The following is an 18,911-nucleotide window of genomic DNA, read 5'->3' on the forward strand; positions in this document are numbered from 1 at the left end:
TTAGCTATGGGCTGTTTCTCAGTAAGATCACTATCGGACTGAGACAAATGGGTATGTGTGACACCTATCATCCCCCGAATAGGGTGCTAAAATACCCCTCTAAACCAAAATGTCATCATTTGAAATCACATATGGTTAGGAACAAAAATTAACAGCCATGCTGGCTGAATCTATCAAGTATTATTAATAGCACACGCTCAGAAGTGGATTGATGTATTCTTCACATTTACTCAGTGAGCTTTGGTATTACATTCATTAAATTAGATTATGTGCAGATACCTTAAGTGTGCAAATGATATAAGAAGATACATGCAGAGGGCAGTTTGACACAAGGACTCAAGGATTTTAGTTACTCAGAACTGTTATTGAAGTTAGGTTTGAATCCTTCATGTAAACAAAAGGAAAACTTTGGCTTCATGCACAGTTATAAAGGTAATAGGAAGGACAGATCTTAAAAGGTATCCATGTATGTGCCAGCTAATAATCGCTGAGCACTACGGCCTGACTCATCAGGGTTTTTAAGAATATGCCTAACTTTAAGCAGGATAACCAGCTGTACAGATTTCAAACATATGGTACAGAAATAAAGTGGTGATGTAAGAGGGAGAAGAACAGTACAGAAACAAAATGTTAGGCCTTGCTGAATCAGGACATAAAGATCCAGTCCAATGCCCACTGAAGTCAGTGGCATCAGAGTAATGGAACGTACACAGAATTTATTTTTGTAATGGTGAGGGTTAACCCTAGCTGGGTGCCCAAATACCAAATTTGCAAAATCAATTTGTATGTATCAAAGATTTTGGAGTAGTTGTAGGTCATTTAGGAGGTGAGAAGAGGGAAAAGGTGCACTAGTAGGAATGGAGCTAGCAGCTTTTTGAGGCTTAGATAGATTAATTATGAGTTGAAGCAAGGTGTACAATTAACAGCACATAACATAATTAGGCTGAATAAACAAAACTGAACTCTTTGCCTGCCAATGACTGTGCACTATTTTGTTTCATGAAAAAATAAGACATGGGATGTTTCTGGAGTTTTAGCCTGTGACTTATCTGTACCACAAGCAAAACCCCATGAGTCTGTTTCCTGTCAACTCATTAGAACAGGCACTTTAAATATTAATTTCACATGTTGCTTAACCATGACTGTGTTCTTGGTCTTCTTTGTGTATGTGAGTTCCCTTTTCCCTTTTCTCCACACATACTAAACATTTTGTTTCTGCACTGTTCTTCTTCTTCTTACATCACCACTTTATTTCTGTACCATAAGCAAACCAGGGGGTATATATTTTCTATCCTTCACCTCTCCCCAAAAGAAAGTAAACTAGATCAAACATATTTTGAAAGCTTATTTTGAAAACTGTCTGTTTTCCTAAGGCCTCCATTGAACAAAGATAGAGACCATCTAAAGGTGTTTCCAATACAATGAGTACAGCTGGTTAAGTACAGTCAGAGAATAAAAATACTGTGAATCTGGGGAGGTTTTGGCTCCATAAACCAGTCTAGTTATTGCTAACATGTTTGATATCAGAAAATATTTGAGTCATGTTTCTGCATAGAATCTAGACACTGCTACCTCCCTTCTGCTCCTCCTCATTGCTGCTGCTGAGAATGAGAGCACAGAAGACCTGCCCACATTTTCAGAAATGGCCTTTGGTGTTTGGGTGCCAAAATCCACGAAGCTGGCTTTCCATCACATTTGTGCCCTGTGGATTCTTCACTGCTGTTGAGGCTGAAATGGGCCCCAGAGCAAGTTAGAGCAACTCTGAATCCTTATAGCAGTCAAGATTATGTGCATACATCCTCTCGCCCTGGAGCTTCCCAGGGAAAGCAGCATAGGGCCATTTACATCACTCTATGCAGCTTCTGTACTAGGGGAATTCTGCCCCAGTGCCTTGCAACTCCTGTACAGCCCTTATCCACCACTAGAGCAGTCTATAATAGCCAAAGCAGGGGCCAAAATCAGCCCCTATTATTGAGGGCAGAATGTGGGAAGGGAGGGGAAGAAAAATGTGGCAAAATTGCATTTTCACACTGGTTGGGCAGCTGGGGAGCATACATCAGAGCCTTTCAAAGGGTGGTGGAACTGCCATTGCAGTAGATATTCCCCAGGATACCCAGGTTGAGCCAGAATTCCTCCTGAAGCTCCAGGCACGGAGCAGCCTTTCTGCAGCCACTGCCTGGACTGCAGTTAACAAGACAGAATTTGGGCTGTATGCAAATTGGGTATTTCATGGAGCTGGATTTAATATTAATTTTCCCTTAATGAATGGATTAAAAAATAAGAGTTGATGGCCATTCCATGGTTTCTTTCAAGAATTCAGAATGAATTCTCAGGAACTGTATATTATAGTGCCGTATACAGTACTCATGATTTTGGTGTGCTTTACTAAACTAAAATGTCAAGACTCTACAATGTAACCCCCATTGCTCTGAGTCATTTAAAAGTCCTTTGGGCAAGAGATTCAAAATATACCATGGGGAGAAACTAACATTGGTTGGGCTTGGAACAGATAACCACCAGAAAGTAATTCAGTTATGGATGGAGTTTGATCTTATACACCTTTCTTAAATCCATCTATATGAACTATTAAGTCTATAGTTGCCAGCATTTTTATTCATGAATTTCAATTACCATGAAATAAAATTGTGAGAGATTAACATACACAAAGTATTACACACTCCTTAATAGATGGAAAGAGCTAAAATGACTAATATTACCTCAGACAATTAAAAAAAAAGTTTGACTTTTTTTGTGAAAGGCAGAAGCCAGTACTAAAGGCTGCTGTGTGGTTAAACCTAATTTGCAATAAGCAGGATGTGATATACAGACTAACACTGAAACTGGAAATACATGTTAAAAATGTAATTCTGTCTCTCAAAGAGTCATAGATATTAGAATGTGGTTTCTAACTGGATATTTTCCACCCAACTTTTGTGACATACATTTCACATTAAGTACTTCTATGGCAATAAGCAACATGATGCAGAATCACAAAAGCTAACCTCTTTTTTCTTCCCCTTTCTGGGAACTTTATATTCCTGATGGAATTATGTTGTCCTTTTCTCCTCACCACTTTGATTACCTCAAACCATCCTAACCCTGCTAAGGGGGCCTTTGGTGGATGTCTCTTCAGAACTCCTTAGCTGGCCACATAGGCTGTTACTGAGTGATGATGAGGCCCTATCTTTTTCCCAAGGGTTGGCATGTCTCTACAACACACACACAGTCCTGCTATTATGGGGACCAAGAGTATAGGACTCACCATTAAACCTGGCTCCATTTCCAGCATATTTTTTAACTCTATCTTGTAGACATTTTTGGTAGACATTTCCGTTGTTAACCTCCCGATTTTACTTTCATTCCCAGGGGATCTGTTTTAGCTTAGACCAGGGGTGAGAAGATGAACTACATGGTTTCAAGTACTGCCACTGCTTGAGACATTGACTTCGTCTCTCTTCTGGAAAGTCAACGGAGTTTTACCAGATCATATATTTCTGTTTTTATTTTAACCCTATTTAGCAAAGGTGGGTCATCACTGCACCTCTAGCAGAAACTCATCAAATCCTCCCCACAAGATGGCCTGCACCACAATAGCACCCCTGCCAAGGAAACCAGGACAAATATTCCTCCATAAGCATATCAAAGTTACCCAAAGGGTTGCAAGGCTTTCTATGCTGGATGTGGCAACCCTGTGACATGTCCAATCTTTGGGAGTGAGAAAATGAGATAGGGATTGAACTTGTATCACTGACATAGTCACACATAACACTATTTCCAAACTATCAGGCAGCCCAAAGTTACATTAATCTGTAGCTGTCCCACCTTGTGCTATGATCCCCACACATCTCCCAAACTATGCAGGTTCAGACCTATTCAGCAAAAGGACAACAGACCTTCAAGGAACACATACATGTGAATAATTTAGAACACTGGTTCCCAAACTTGTTCCGCTGTTTGTGCAGGGAAAGCCCTTGGCGGGCCAGGCCGGTTTGTTTACCTGCCGCATCCGCAGGTTTGGCTGATCGTGGCTCCCAGTGGCCACGGTTCGCTGCCCCAGGCCAATGGGAGCTGCTGGAAGCGGCGCAGGCTGAGGGATGTACTGGCCGCCGCTTCCAGTAGCTCCCATTGGCCCGGAGCAGCAAACCGCGGCCACTGGGAGCCGCAATTGGCCAAACCTGCAGACGCGGCAGGTAAACAAACCAGCCCGGCCCGCCAGGGGCTTTCCCTATACAAGCGGCGGAACAAGTTTGGGAACTACTGATTTAGAACATAATTCAGTGCTTGTGCTTCTCAGTCAGTACTGAAACAGGGTCCTATCACGTGATTGAGGGGTATTGTGCTCTTTGGGAATGATGCCTCTTGAATGTGACATAAAACCAAGGTTCCCATGACACTATTTGAGAGAATATGGGTGCTAAACCTGGCATCCTGGACAAATTCTAACTCAGGCAATGACATTCATCTGACCTAAATCCCACCTGCAATTTAATATATTTTAAGGTAGGCTTAATTTTTTCATCTAAACTGTTTGTAGTTTTGCTGTGTTCTCTTAAACAGCTGTTGTTTCACCCCAGAGACAGCTGCATTTTCATGGTGGATTTGATGATTTTTGTGGACTGTGTACAGGGAAAATTCTTGAGATCCTTGGGATGAAATGTAAGATATTATCGCTATTATACTTTTAAATAGCATTTCAGAAGTATTATGGTATTGCAGAAACATATATGTTTGTTCTTGCTCTAAGTGACTACTGAAGCACTTACATTATACAAAACTCAGGTAAGCATTATAATAGCAGATAATCTGGATCAATTTGTGATAATTTTCCATATGCCTAAATCACAAAATGAATAATCCCATGGTGTTCACATGATCCAAGACACAGCCAAATAGAAGGTTGTGTCTAATCCCAGTCTATAATCTCAATGATTCAAACTACTACTGGTAGCTATATTCTCCAGTTACCTTCTTCATAGCCAGTTCCCACAGCTTTGTTTTCAGGGTAACTGGGCAGTTTGTTCAGTAGGGAAGATGATGGTTGGTGTGATCAAAACAAATATTCTGCTATAAATTAATGATTCAGTGACTATTCAATGTCTGGATTTACTATAGAAAATGTTTTTCTTTTTTAATTGGTGTAGAAAAATATCCACTGGTTTTACAAAAAAAATTCCCTCTGATTTATTGCGGGTACTTCATGGTAACAACCTGGTTTAAATGGATCACCCATTTGCCAGGGTTTTGTGTAATTTAAAGAGACTTAAGCAGAACTCACTTTTTTGACAGCATCTGGCTTCCAGGCCAGCTGTCCGTGCTGCAGCAAGGCTGAATGCACAACACAGATTTCTTTGTCTGTTTAAAAAAATCCACATTTTCTTAGAAGTGTAAATATTGTACTCACTCCCAAAGGAAGTGATAAAAGCCTCAGAAATTTAAAAGAAGATTGGAAGAGGCACTGGAAAATGTATAGTAGAGAACAAAGTGGGATTGCCAGGAGGATAGATTTGCAGGGTTTAATAGGTCCTTTCCACCTCAAACTTCTGTGATACAATATTGGAATGCTTTGTTCCAGGCTTTTTCCAACATCACATTTTGATCAATCGACTATTTTTTTTTCTCTTCTGGTGTTTTCCTGCATGGTAAGCACAGCAATCCATTTAATTGTATCTGTTTCAAAAACTATTAACACAATTAGGTGGGATTTTCTATTATGCAGTAAGCAATTAACCAGAACTGCTAATACAGACAGATGTATGGGAAAGGATTGGGATTTTCCAAACTGATTCAATGAAGCAATTGATATAATTATCGGGAATGCAGTTAACTCTGTACAGCTGTATAAAATTCCAATTCGTGATCTGCCATAAGATTTTATGAGGCCTGCTTTTTTTAAAAAAATCTAATTTATTATAGTGCTTGGATCAAGGGATTGGAAATTGAGTAAGAGCTTTTTATTGCCAGGTAACTAGTTCACACCTGGACCTAGATGTCTAGTTACCAAAATTAGTTTTCTAATCAGTGACTTTGGTGTCCATGTGAAACGGGCCATCTCTAGCTAGCTCCTGAAGGACATGAGTTCACAAAACAGCAAATCACCATCTCAACCCTGTAGTCACTCTCAGCAGAAAAGCCCATGATTGTTTGAGCATGGAGTCTGAACATACTGCAGAGCCAGCATATGGAAGATTGTGTTGTAGGCTCAACAGAGAATTTCACCTACCCAGGACTGCCAATATGGCCTTAAACCAAAAATGTCAAATGTAGGTGCCTAATTTTAGGCACCTAAGCTTATATTTAGGTACTAAGGGCTGGATTTTTAAAGGTATTTAAGTGATTAGCTCCCATTGATTTCAATGGTAGTTATGTTCCTAAATAGCTTTGAGGACATGGGCCCTCGGGTCCTACTTTTCAAAGAAGCTCAGCATCTGTAGCTTCCATTGATTTCAATGGGATTTTGAGAGTCTCAACACTTCTGAAAAGTCACCCAAAAATAAAAATCTGTATTTTCAGAGATGCTGAGCAGCTCCAGCTTCTATTGATTTCAATGGGAGTTCTCAGCAACTCTGAGAATGAGACCACTTTCAGTTAGTAACTAAATTGCATTTTTGTGCCTAGTGTTAGGCTCCCAAGATGGAAAATATTGGTCTAGGTTTATTTAAAAATTATTCTAGGAGCTTAAAATAATGTCACCTGTTATTTTGTGCAACACGGTGCTTCTCTGCAGACTTGACTTAAAAATAAAAATGAAAGTATTTAGGGGGAAATGATGCTGTCATCTAGCAAAATATCGTGTTCCACAAGCACTAACCATAAACTGCACTGTAGTAATAGCTGTATTTATCCTCATGATCAACAGCCATTTTGCAAATTTGTAATCTCACTTCCCTAAGTGACGGCTGTAAAACAGAACTCTACTTGTGTATGGGCAGCTTTCATTACAGAGGAAGTGGAGAACCCCCTCCTTTCCGCTACCTGTTTAGGACACCTATCAACTACCAATTGAGAAACAACTCAGTCAGATTCTGTGCATGTGTACCCTCCTGAACTGAAACATACAAGGCACAATAGATGGAACTGCTGCAAATAAACTAAGAAGCATTTTAAGATCATTAGAATCCTTGTCAGAGGAAGATGGAGAATCCACTGTTTTTATTTCCCCATCTAAACATTTCCTCTTTGAAGGAGAAGACCTATTGTAAAGCTACAAAATCCACAAATAAAGAGGAGACAAACAAAGAAATCAAGACCAGGTAAATTCCAAGGTTTTACTGATACTCACAAGTGTTCTATGTAGATAAGGGATTATTATTGCATAGTTGATAAGTGTGAATTTAAGGCACAGTTCTTTTTATTTGTGACAGATATTTGTAAAAATTAATTAACTGCAAGACTGGAAATGTACACAAAATATTCATTTACCAAGGGAATCCTTTTTAAGGGCAAGAATAAGAAGCAAATCAAATAATATATCACGCAAAACAAATAAGAAAGAGGAGTTACTAAGGTGAAGCTTAGAGAAATGATTTTTGAAAATCTGACTAACTTTGATCCATGAAAGTTTCTTTTTAGCAGCTACAACTGATGGGAGGAAAATCATGTTTTCACCCTTTATTAAGAGTGAACAACAGAAGATGTTGACCCACTCTTACAGGTTCATCAGCATGAAACCTATCTTCAAAATAAATGGGAAAAATAAGCCTGAAAATGAAGACTTTCATTACCCTTTGCAAATGCTTCAATATGTAAATGTATGGAAAAATATAAGGAGGAAATTCATTAATCTGCATGACTAATAAAGAGAAATAGCAGCAACATTATTGTAACTGCGTGTATGAGGAAATGATCAGCTATGCTGAGAGAAAAATTAGTCAAAGGGGAACATTTGAAAAAAAAAACGTTCACAAAGGTTGCTTTAAAGCTGCTTAAACTCTCTTGCAGGTCAAAGGAAAAAAGAAATAGGCTGAGCCTTCTCCTGCAAAAGACTGAATTCCATGAAAATGTCAATCTTGAGAAGTTTGAGAACTTGACAAAAGGTTCAAGGTGAGAATTGTAAAATATAAAGAGATTGAAAATTCCTATCAGAAAATGGCCGTCTCTGATTCGGTGCATTTCATCCATGTATCTGTGTACATTCAAGCTTTGCATCGAATAATGCTTTTAAGATCTATGTTATTTTAAAGTTTAGCATAATGCAATGCAAGTTATCTAACCTGGCATAGATACAGTATATTTAAAGTTTGTTAACAAAGAGTGTTTTTGCACCCAGTGGGCCAGACTGTGATACTGGTATTCACAGAGAATAGTATTTTAGTCCCCAGTAGTCCCATAGACTTCAAAAGGACTATTTGATGTATAAAGTATTATTCAGAATGAATATGATCATAATCTAATCCCCAGGTTTATTTAACTCTAAGACACATCAAGTTTTCCTCAATTGGGGTGAGGGGGAAAAGGGCAGGGATGAAAGAAAATATACTGGGTACTCTTCATATCACCAATAATTTTCATGTAATCTAGTCCCAGTGGAATTTGTCCTTGTGTACCTAGTGCTTATGGGCCAGTTTATTTTTAGTGTTTATTTTTTATATGTAGTATCAGATAGTCACACTACTATAATATCCAAGCACCTAACAAATCCAAAGAATAAAATCCAGCATATAATCAAATATTCTCCTTTACACACAAGAATTGGTGGGGTGGTTCGTTTGCTAGCTGGATTTGGGTGGATTTGGGATTCTGTTCCCCATCCCCCCTTCATCGTTGGTAGGAGAAGGCTAAGCTGAAAAAGTGAGTTTTGCACTTTATTCAGAGATCCAGGGCCATTCTAATTAACTGCAGAAGTGACCCAGATGCCTAGAAAACTTCTCCTACCACTATTTTAAACTTCCCCCCTTGTGCACCTAAAACCATGCCAAGTCTGTTTACAACAGGATGAGGAATAGTTTCCAAGCCATCTGTAGCTAGAAGGTTGCATTTTAGCAGCCATGATTATGTGGGTAGCGGATCACATTTGGGTATCTAATGTAAAGGGAACTGAGGCATCAAGTCCTCTTAATGATTTATGGACAGAAAACCTCAAGAGAGGGTGATGTCAAAATAGTGGCTGATAGTCTTCTGAAGAGTTTCTCTCTTCCTATAAATAACACTATGTCCTTGCCTAGTTATGGCTCAGCCAGCTGCCTCTCATCCATGTGTTGATCTCAGGTAGGGATGACAGAGATGGTATTGTTTCTATTCTATGTGAAGTACAGCTGGTCAAAGTTTTCTAAAATTTCAGAATTTAGATGTGTGTGTGTGTGTGTGTGAGAGAGAGAGAGAGAGAGAAATCACCCTTTTGACTAATTGTAGTATAAAGCTGAGTGACATCCTTATATTGTTGGCATTTAGTCCACATCTCATTGATTTTAAATAGTATGGGGAGAGAACTTGGTCTTATGGAATTCCACAGCTGAATGGTCTGATGGCCATGAAGACGCCTATCACTACAAGCCAACTCAACATTTAACCAACCTGCTGCCCTAGAACATGGCAGAGTATAACAGACCTTGGTGTCCATTCTCCTCAGGCCTCTCCTGTGAAAGCACTCATTGCTACTCCAAAGGTTTGACCTAGGTTCACCCAGTGAGTCCTCAGATCTAAATGACTTGTTCCATATCTAAACCAGCAAAAATGTAACCCACCATCTTTTGGCATTACTTGTGTTCTGGAATACATACTTGGTCTAAAGAAGTCTAGTTTATCTTTCACTATTACTAAATCCCTTCAACAGCTATAGCAACTTATATTCCCTCTGCCACAAACTAACATATAGGTCAATTAACTGCAGGTTTTGTATTTCCTACAATTGAAACATTCCTTAAGGGCTCACTTACCTATTTCCTCCATTTTATAATCCCCCCACTTCTTTGGCCTTGCATTCAGTTCTTACAAGACTCCTTTCTTCAGTGCTTGCATCTCTTAAGAACTATTCAGCTCTTTCTATCTAAAAATTACATAATTAGTTGCAACGACTTGCTCTAGGAAGATGAGTAATATTTAAGACAAATCTTCGTTTCAGTTTTCTGAAGAACAAAGTGGTCATTACCCTAAATTCCTTCCCAATGTGACGGGAATTTCACTTCATCCAGTCTTTCTGAATCCACACAATTTGCCAGGGAAGCCAGACCACATAAACTAGTATTAAAGAGATTAAAGTTAGAAAAGGATCAAGCAATTTTGGAAGCCATCTCAGTTTCTCACAGCATTTGGGACCAGGTCAAAAGAAGTTCAAACTTTATTCTCTATTGGGAAGAAATTGGATCCAGTTCAGTGCTGTAGTGGTAAAAAAAGAAAGGGGGGTAAACTAACCTAAATTAAATTCCATAGTTCCCAAATGAGAAGTGGGTAAACTCAGTTTATCTAAGTTACTCTTGATTACACTATTGGTCCCAAGGCACAGGACTGGGAGTCAGGAGCCCTGATCTGGTTCTATTTCCAGCTCTACCACTAACCTACTGTGTGACTTCAGGCAAGTTACTCCGTCTTTTCATGCCTCAGTTTTCCCATCTGGGGATAATGAGACCTATTTTCATTTGTACATGCTTTTAGCTCTGCAGAGGAAAACTGCTAAGTGGTATGTAAGTATATTATTCATAAATTGACTAAATATATTGATGTCCAGATTCAGACTTCGGACCAGGTCAGAGTCCTGGTACAATATCACCTCAGAACCCACTCCATTTCTTAAAAAAAAAAAAAAAAAAAACACAACAACCTAGCTGTTTGTTCAGGGTTAATCTATAAAGTGTTACAAAAGTAATTTTACGAACTTTTTTATCAAGAGATTTGAAATAGTTTTTCTCTATTGTCCTAAACAGTGGAAACTTTGAGATCAATGAAGAATACATGCAGCTTGACATATTCGATAAAGAATACATGGAGTTTTATAAAAAGAACGCAGTCTCTCAAAATAACATGACATTTGAAAAATGTTTGTGGTAAACAAACCAGGCTACGTGTGTTATTACCTTATGAGACTAGTGCCTTTACCATGCTGTGGTGACTTTGTTTTCAAACTGTTGAATTTCCTGTATTCTGTTAAAAATAGACAGTGGTAACATAGCCTCAGACAGATTGCAATCAAAACCACATCTCTGCAAGAGTACGTCAGTTTAGCTACTAAGCAGTTCTGTTTTCAAAGTAAAAAAGTAGTTGACCTGGTTCGCTTATGATCTTTACCCTTGCATGATGTAAATTTTCCTTAAAGATTTGGAGCACGATGCTCTGCTTTAAACATTTTCTCTAACAAGTGTTATTCCAATAGGCAAAACATCAACCAAATGCTTTTGAAGTCTCTAGCGGAAAGAGCTTCTTTTGTAAAGTAATCTAATCAGACACCTTGTGCAATAAGACAAAGTGAGAGAAATAGCAGGTAATATATATTACAATAGCTTCATAAATACACAAAACACACACTTCATCAGAAACACTTTTTGTGTCTTGTACAGTGTGACCCCTGAAGAAGCAGTGAGATGGGGTGAATCCTTTGACAAACTGCTTTCCCAGAAAGGTGAGTAGTGTTTTCCTCACCCTATTTCTTGATGGAAAATAACACAATGTAGGTGCACAATTAAATACACTTGGCAGTTATCTACATTCATTATGATAGATCATTTATAGTAGTATGAGTTTTCACTCTGCTTGTGTGCTTAGGCAGAACCATGCCGTCAACTACGGAAAATAAAGAATTGATTTGTAACTTTAAGTTTGATTTTTCATTCAACAAGAGCAATGTAACCATAAGAGATACAATGAAGGGTTCCTTCAATAAACAGAAAAAAGGTAATAAGATATAATTAAAATATCATTTGGTAAGGAATAATGAGCTACTTATTAATGAATATTTAATAATAATGAATACTTATGGACTACTTAGATAAAATTATTTCCATTGTGATACTGGAACTGATTATTTAGAAAAATATGCACTGAAATTAACAAAGGTCTATCTTTTCGACTCTGGACTATATTTAGTTAACCCAGAAGGATCACTATGCTACAATGAGCTGACAATTGATTGAAAGTGGGTTAAAGTCTGCTAGTAACAATATCACCTGCTATTTTGCCTCTCCCCAAAGTAAAACATAAATGTATCCCAGTCCTGATGGGAGCACACTTTATAAAGATTATATAATGTTTCTTTCTTTTTGCTTGAAGTATTAGACCTAGTTTTGTGCTAAAATGTCTTGTTATGGTTATTTGTATACTGTGGATTACTAGCCATGTATGGGGCATGGAGACTATTAAACTCAATTTACAATGCAAATACATTCATGTGGCAAAATGGTTCTGAATTTTTATCAGAATTAAAACCTGAGAACATGCAAAGTATCTAAGCTTGGGTGAAAACTCAGAGTGATCAGTATTACAGCAGTGTATCACTTTGGGTTTCATCCTGCTGTCTGTACTCAGTCCAACAGCCCACCTGCAGTGCACACCTTCAAGAAGGTATATCATCTAGGACCAATGTAGCTGGAGTTTGAATGGTTTCAAGTCATTTTAAAGTAAGTGGTCAAAAGTCAAATAGATGCTTGGAGAATTTTGCCACATACATGAATTTTGCTGTATAAGGCACCATGAGGCATATTTAGACTATAATGGAGGTGTAGAAAGCAAAGATTTGTCCACAGATTTGACAGGCCATGCCGGACATGACCAAAGTGTTAATACCAATGTTTACATCAAATGACATCTTTCATTGCAACATTGCTCATGGAGGGCAAGAACAAAGGCCCAGGGATGGATATAGACAAAATAGACAAAAGTGGTCAGCCACCCATGACACACATAATTGCCTAATGCCTGAAACTCAAGTTACTGATAAAAGGCTTGTTTCTTTTCCTCCTTTTAAAGATAAATTCTGTACATAGCAAAAATGAGTCTTCCAGTATAGTGGTGACCATTACAATTATAATTATATGCAAAGAAAATTGTAAAGGTTCTATTTACATTACCTTTTAAACTATCTTCTGAATTGGGCTCATTTCTGGGAAACAACCTATTTGTGAATACAATCAAGATTTAAATGGCATTTGAGGCATCCTAAGTCTGATTTGGAAGCAAAACTCAGGCCAAAATGGTCAATAATGGTCACATTTTTGGGTGCCTCTGTTTTTTGAGTGCTCAACTTGTGACCACGTATGGTCTATTTTTTAAAGATTCTGAGCATCCATAGTTGCTATTGAGATCAAGTGGAGTTGTGTGGGTCAGTATCTTTGAAAATTAGGCCCTGTGTGTCCCAAAAGGGACATCCAAAATCAGAGACCATATTTAAAATTTATGCCTAAAGCCTGATATCATTTCCTCTGGACTGACTATAAACAATTAAATTGCACTTATTTTGTGATGTAAAAGAAAAGTTCATAATGTGAAGTTACAGAATAGTACAAAATGAGACCAAACATGTGTTGTTACATAATTTAAATAGAGGAACTATGTTCTAGTGTCTAAAAGGGATGGTCTTTTAATGCTTCCGTGAATTAAAGCCATGCAATGTTCCCTTTTATAGCTGGTCTGGATGCCTTTACAAGGTTTCTAAAAACTGAGTTCAGCGAGGAGAACATTGAGTTTTGGACAGCCTGTGAGGATTATAAGAAGAACAGAGTATCTCATCAACTTCTTCCTAAAGCCAAGACAATTTATGAGACATTCATAAGGAAAGATGCTCCAAAAGAGGTATAGTAAAAACTGAAGATATACAGTGCTTGATACAAGCTGCCTCTGATAGAATCTGCCTTTCATAAATGCATACACAGAAACATCATCCATTCAGCCATGAAGGTCAACATTTGATGAAGTTGCAGAAGTTTATCATGTGTACCTTGCCACCGGAATGCTGCATCTTAAATATCAAATCACTGCTTTGGAAAGAAGTATGGGACCCAACTCCCACAGAACTTTCTCGTTCTCTCTCCCCTCACCCTGCCCCCATGTTATTCTTTTAACCCTACAAAAAAGAGAGTAGGTGTAAATATGTCATGCTAGTCAAAGGAATTTTCAAACTTCTCATATATTGCTATATATAAACACCTGATTTAACATCATGTTGAGTAAATTTAAGATCCGTTGTCATAATAATGCACACACCCAATAGTAACAGTCATTTGTCAAACAGTGTTTTGTATACATTTAACTCTGCTTCCAGAACAGTAGAATTATTCTCTGTCTGCTAAACCAGCATTACAGATCAAATTATTATATTGCTGAGATTTCAGAGGATTTCTTAAATATGCCAAATGAATAAAAGAAATCAATAAATTAAACATATCCTTCAAGGTAATCATTATAACATTTTAAGCAGAGAAAAGACTTGATTGGCATAGGGTTGGGATTTTTTTTTTAGTTTTATTTTTTCTGACGGAATCTCTGAATGATGAGTTTATAGTATGGTATGTTATAGACAAACACATACAAGATACATTGGGACTCATTCTCATTTACACTGCTTTGGAAGTGGATGCAAATTATATTAAACTGTCGGAGTGTTGTAAAGTGTCCTTCGTGTAAATAAATACAATAATTATTTTCCCCTGCACTAGCAGGAGGCTGGACTGACTGGCAGATGATAAACTCCCACTAAAGTCAATGAGGGTTTGGCTGAGTAATGACTAGAAGATGAGGCCCCTAATAGTCCTTTTGCATCTCTATTACCTATAATTCTATATAACAGATTAAAAATAGGTGGATTGCCTGTGCTCCTATTTTCTGTGTTCTTTTCTTATTGTTGGTAGAGGAAATGTTAAATGTTGGCAAATCTAAAAAATCATCTGCTGATGTAGTGCAGAAAAAAGTATCACTGCTCAGTCCAAGGAAGTGACTTAAAAATGGTACAAATCAGGCTCATAATTCCCTCTGTGTGACCTTGGGGTTTACCACTACTCCTGCCAAGGCAGAGAGCCTATTTGTTTGGTCTACTCTCAAAGAGTAATGGCCCCGTCCTATGAGATGCTGAGTGGTTTCAGTAACCTTTTACATTCTATCATGCGACACCTTGCAGGATCGGGCCCTGCGTGAATATGAGGAGTTTTGAATTTTCTGAAGAGGAATACTATTTTGCCAGTGTGCCATTCTACCAACCGTTTGGGTGGACACCAAGCTATAGCAAGAACTATTGATACAGCATCGCTAAAAGCTCCCTTCATTTTATATATTGTTCATAGGTTATCTTGCTACACTGATGACCTGTAAGGGATGAACAGGGAAGAAGGAACCTAGAGCACAGATGGTGGAAATCACACATTGCCTGATAGTGTCATATTGACCAGTTCACTGATATGCTGTTACTGTGATACCAGCAAAGATGGGATTGTTCTCCGCTATACCATCCCTTAGGTGTTGGGCCCTGTGTATCCTCTTGTCATGCTTCAACCCAGCTGTTGAGATCAGCTGGGATGCTCAAGCTGACGGTCTGTAGATTTGTTCATCGGTGTGTTGAGAACTCTCTCATTAAAGAGCCTTCAACTTTGGAACTTGTTTGCACCAACAGAAACTAAGTTTACTGTCCAGCGGGGCATGTTAAAAGGGCCTTTTCTGAGAAGATAGGTAGGAAAGGTCTGAACATTTGGGGACTCAGTCGTTTATCATTAATTGATTTTCAGTTTTCACATACAAACTACGTGTTGTTATATTTTTGTAAATGCACCAAGAGGAATTTGAAAAATATAAAATAAATACGTTATAAAAGACATTCTTGAAGCTGTATGGAATTTACTAATTTCTAAATTATGTGCTGTATATACCACTATTGTGGATCTAAACATATTCCTTGTATTAAACCACCACTCCATGAGAATAGCCAATGATAATATATAATTGTATTTAAGCTGTAACTGAAAAGCTCTGGGATATGCCTTTTTTCCCTTCCAAAGTAGCCAAAAATCCATTAGAAAATAATTTTGCTGCACACTTTAATCATTAGAATATTCTATCCTTCCTGTTACTAAGATGCTCTACAGAAATGAAAGCTTAAAACAGTATCTGGTCAATTCAGATGATATAAAGCTTTGAGCCAGCAAGACTGAGTGTCCTTGATTCCTGTTGGCTTCAGTGGGAATTCAGATACCTCAGTACTTTGCAGGACTGGGCACAAAATCTCCCTGTGCCAGTGTCAGCAGAAAATGTACAGTGGATACCATTAGAAAGTCAGCTCTAATGAAAAGGTTTTCCCTGTTCTTAGTAGAGATTTGTGGTGATTCTTTGGTAGCAGTTAACAAATGCTGACTCAGCGGATTTCACAATACTTATATCCAATTTAAAGTATGTTTAGTAGAAAGTGGTTTTCCCAAGTTAAGTATTATTGTTATAAATGACCATATATAAAATGAATTAATGTACTGCATGCTTTTTTGGCCTTTTCCAGGTTAACCTTGACTTTCACACGAAAGAAGTCACCGCTCAGAACATTACTCACCCTACACTTGACAGCTTTGATGCAGCACAGGCCAAAGTCTACAGGCTGATGGAACAAGACAGTTACCCCCGCTTCCTGAAATCTGACATGTATTTAGACCTGATTAAAGGAAGGCAGCACTCTGGCCATCCTGCTCTTAGAAGGCGATCACGCTCTTTTACCGTCAATGAATTCCAGGATGTGCAATCAGACTTTACCATTTGGTTATAAAGAAATTTAACCTCCTTGGATTCTAACTAAAATGTAGCAAATTATAATACACAGCATCCTAATCACAAACCTTCAGCTGGTGCAAATGGCCGTAGATCCATTGGCTTCAATGGTGTTACATCTATTTATCCCACTGAAGGACCTGGCTCAGAAAGCTGTATTCAGTGATTAATTTAACTTATTGTAAAGAGATATGCAGCATATTGGCAAGATGCCTTAGATGTAATGTATTCAGACAAGATATTATGCCTTTTAAACTCAACTAGGAGAACGTATGAATTCTTTCCACAAAATCATATTTGACAGTGAGAACTTTAAACTGTATCTAAAAATACTGTTTTAAAAAAAATGTACAAAATTCATCCTTCCTCCTGGGTCCATCATATTTAGAAAACACAATGTTGTCACCATCAAAGTCTTTACACTTATCATTTGCACATAATTAATGTTACTGCAATAGTTCCTACACTAAGCACAGGTTTTTATACCACAAGCACACAGAAACATTAATTAAGCAAAAGGTAAAAATGTCATTATTTTTAACTTCAGCCACTATATAACTTTTACTACTGCTTATTTTAAGAGGTACACAGGAAAATGCCTATTTAATTAATTTTATAGTCCTACATTTTATGGTATTTTCTTATTACATTTCTCTGTTCTCTCTATTTAAATTAAGCTGTATAGTTTAGCCTTTGCACTCAAATATTTGTATTATATTATTTGCAGCTAAATGAATAGTAATAAAGAGACAAGACTAAGCAATTTAGTATGTCTTTGTGTCATTAAATACCAGTCGAATGAACTTTTAATTTGCCATTCATTTGTAAATTTTGTATCATCCCAGCTTGTCTGCTAAACTTTGAGGGACAAATTCTGGCAATCTTTGGGATAACACCCAAGTGGGGATATGCTATAACTGTAAGGTAAGTGACGTACAGGCCTCCATTCAACAAAGCACTTAAGCTCATATTAAGCACTTTAATGGGTCTTACGCACATATTTTTAAGGATGTGCTTAAGTGTTTTGTTGAATCGGGGACAGAAGCAGGATTCATTTATACAGAATGTGGGTGAGTGTTACTGATCATGGGCTTATAGCACTTTTTTCCCAAACACTTGCTCCCTGACCATTCTGTTCCACTTGGTGTTTTCCCCTTTACTGGAGAAGTTCTCTGGGAGACAGCACTTCTCAGAATTAGACCCAGAACATCTTTCACTGGATCTCCCTTGCTGTATCGAGCTTCTGGTTCTGCCACAGTAATTCCTATTATGTGCAAAATTTTCCCACTCATTCAGAATCTTTATTAAACCAAGTAAACTCCCTTTGGGGAAAAGTCTTCATTTATAATAGGGACCTGGGCAAGGTGTCTCAGTACTGCTTTGCATGACTTGCTGAAGTGGTAACTGGCAGCCTAGGACGAGTAGTAGGCAACCTTCTTCTCCGATTCTGCAAACATGCACACACACATAAATAATATAGAGACATAAGTAGTGCCATTGAAATGGAGGGAAAAGAGAATGAACCAAATGTGATGGACGTTAGCCATGTTGCTTAATGCACTAATGGAAGCCACTCAAGTCCTATGATGATGAGGGGTATAAGAACCTATATAGAACAGAATAGAACCACTTGCTTCCAAGTTGTAATGGGCCTACTCACATCTCTAAAGTTACTCATCTGTGTAAGTGCTTGTGGGTTCAGAGCCTTGGCTAGCATAAGATGAGGGCACATTACAAAAATAAAATAAATGGCCAATGAACAGATTCCTAATGAAAAATTATACTGATCTACTATAGTAAGGAGCTCCTTTGAGGAGACAAGAAACGTTTTTGCAAGGCTAGTATGTCAGGGAATGACAGTGAAACTACTTTAATCAGTTGTCATTGAGAAATAAGACCAGATGTTCACAGAGCCCAAGGGCTAGTAAGTGGTAAAGATCTCATTTTCAAAGGCATTTCAATGGGAGTTAGGTGCTCAAACTGCTTAGGCACTTTTGAAAATCCCACTAGGAACCTAGCTGCATCTTTAGGTGCTTAACACCTTTGTAAATCTGCCCCTAAGTTCCTATGCCTTTTATTTTGAAGGGGGTAATCTTAAGAATAACAGTCAAGTCTTGTCTGAGTTTGAGTAGGAGATCTTGATGGGGGTGCAGTTTCACTTGTTAAATTAGGTCATTTGTTTAATATACTCTCTACAGGGAAACGAGAGGAGGAAGGGAGAGTTTGCTTTTTAAAATCTTTATTATTCAAGT

The 18,911-nt window shown here is 38.0% G+C and overlaps 1 protein-coding gene across 1 annotated transcript; it reads left to right on the top strand.

Annotated features, from left to right (window-relative positions):
* Nucleotides 1-6,910: 6,910 nt before the first annotated feature.
* On the top strand, nucleotides 6,911-17,426 carry RGS18 (regulator of G protein signaling 18). The gene is made up of 5 exons (XM_054036445.1): nucleotides 6,911-7,250; nucleotides 7,939-8,040; nucleotides 11,487-11,548; nucleotides 13,547-13,713; nucleotides 16,397-17,426. The coding sequence occupies exons 1-5, from the start codon at nucleotides 7,132-7,134 to the stop codon at nucleotides 16,655-16,657; spliced, it is 711 nt and encodes a 236-aa protein (XP_053892420.1). The 5' UTR covers nucleotides 6,911-7,131; the 3' UTR covers nucleotides 16,658-17,426.
* The last annotated feature ends 1,485 nt before the right edge of the window (nucleotides 17,427-18,911 follow it).

This window comes from Malaclemys terrapin, chromosome 8 (genome assembly GCF_027887155.1).
Source record: "Malaclemys terrapin pileata isolate rMalTer1 chromosome 8, rMalTer1.hap1, whole genome shotgun sequence".
NCBI lineage: Eukaryota > Metazoa > Chordata > Testudines > Emydidae > Malaclemys > Malaclemys terrapin.

What these genes read in the sequence shown, in the direction of transcription:
- RGS18 (XM_054036445.1), top strand. Translation starts at nt 7,132, where the DNA reads ATGGAGAATCCACTGTTTTTATTTCCCCATCTAAACATTTCCTCTTTG. An exon ending in AACTTGACAAAAGGTTCAAG is followed by an intron (nt 8,041 to 11,486) that starts GTGAGAATTGTA and finishes TGTCTTGTACAG; the next exon opens with TGTGACCCCTGAAGAAGCAG. An exon ending in CAAACTGCTTTCCCAGAAAG is followed by an intron (nt 11,549 to 13,546) that starts GTGAGTAGTGTT and finishes TCCCTTTTATAG; the next exon opens with CTGGTCTGGATGCCTTTACA.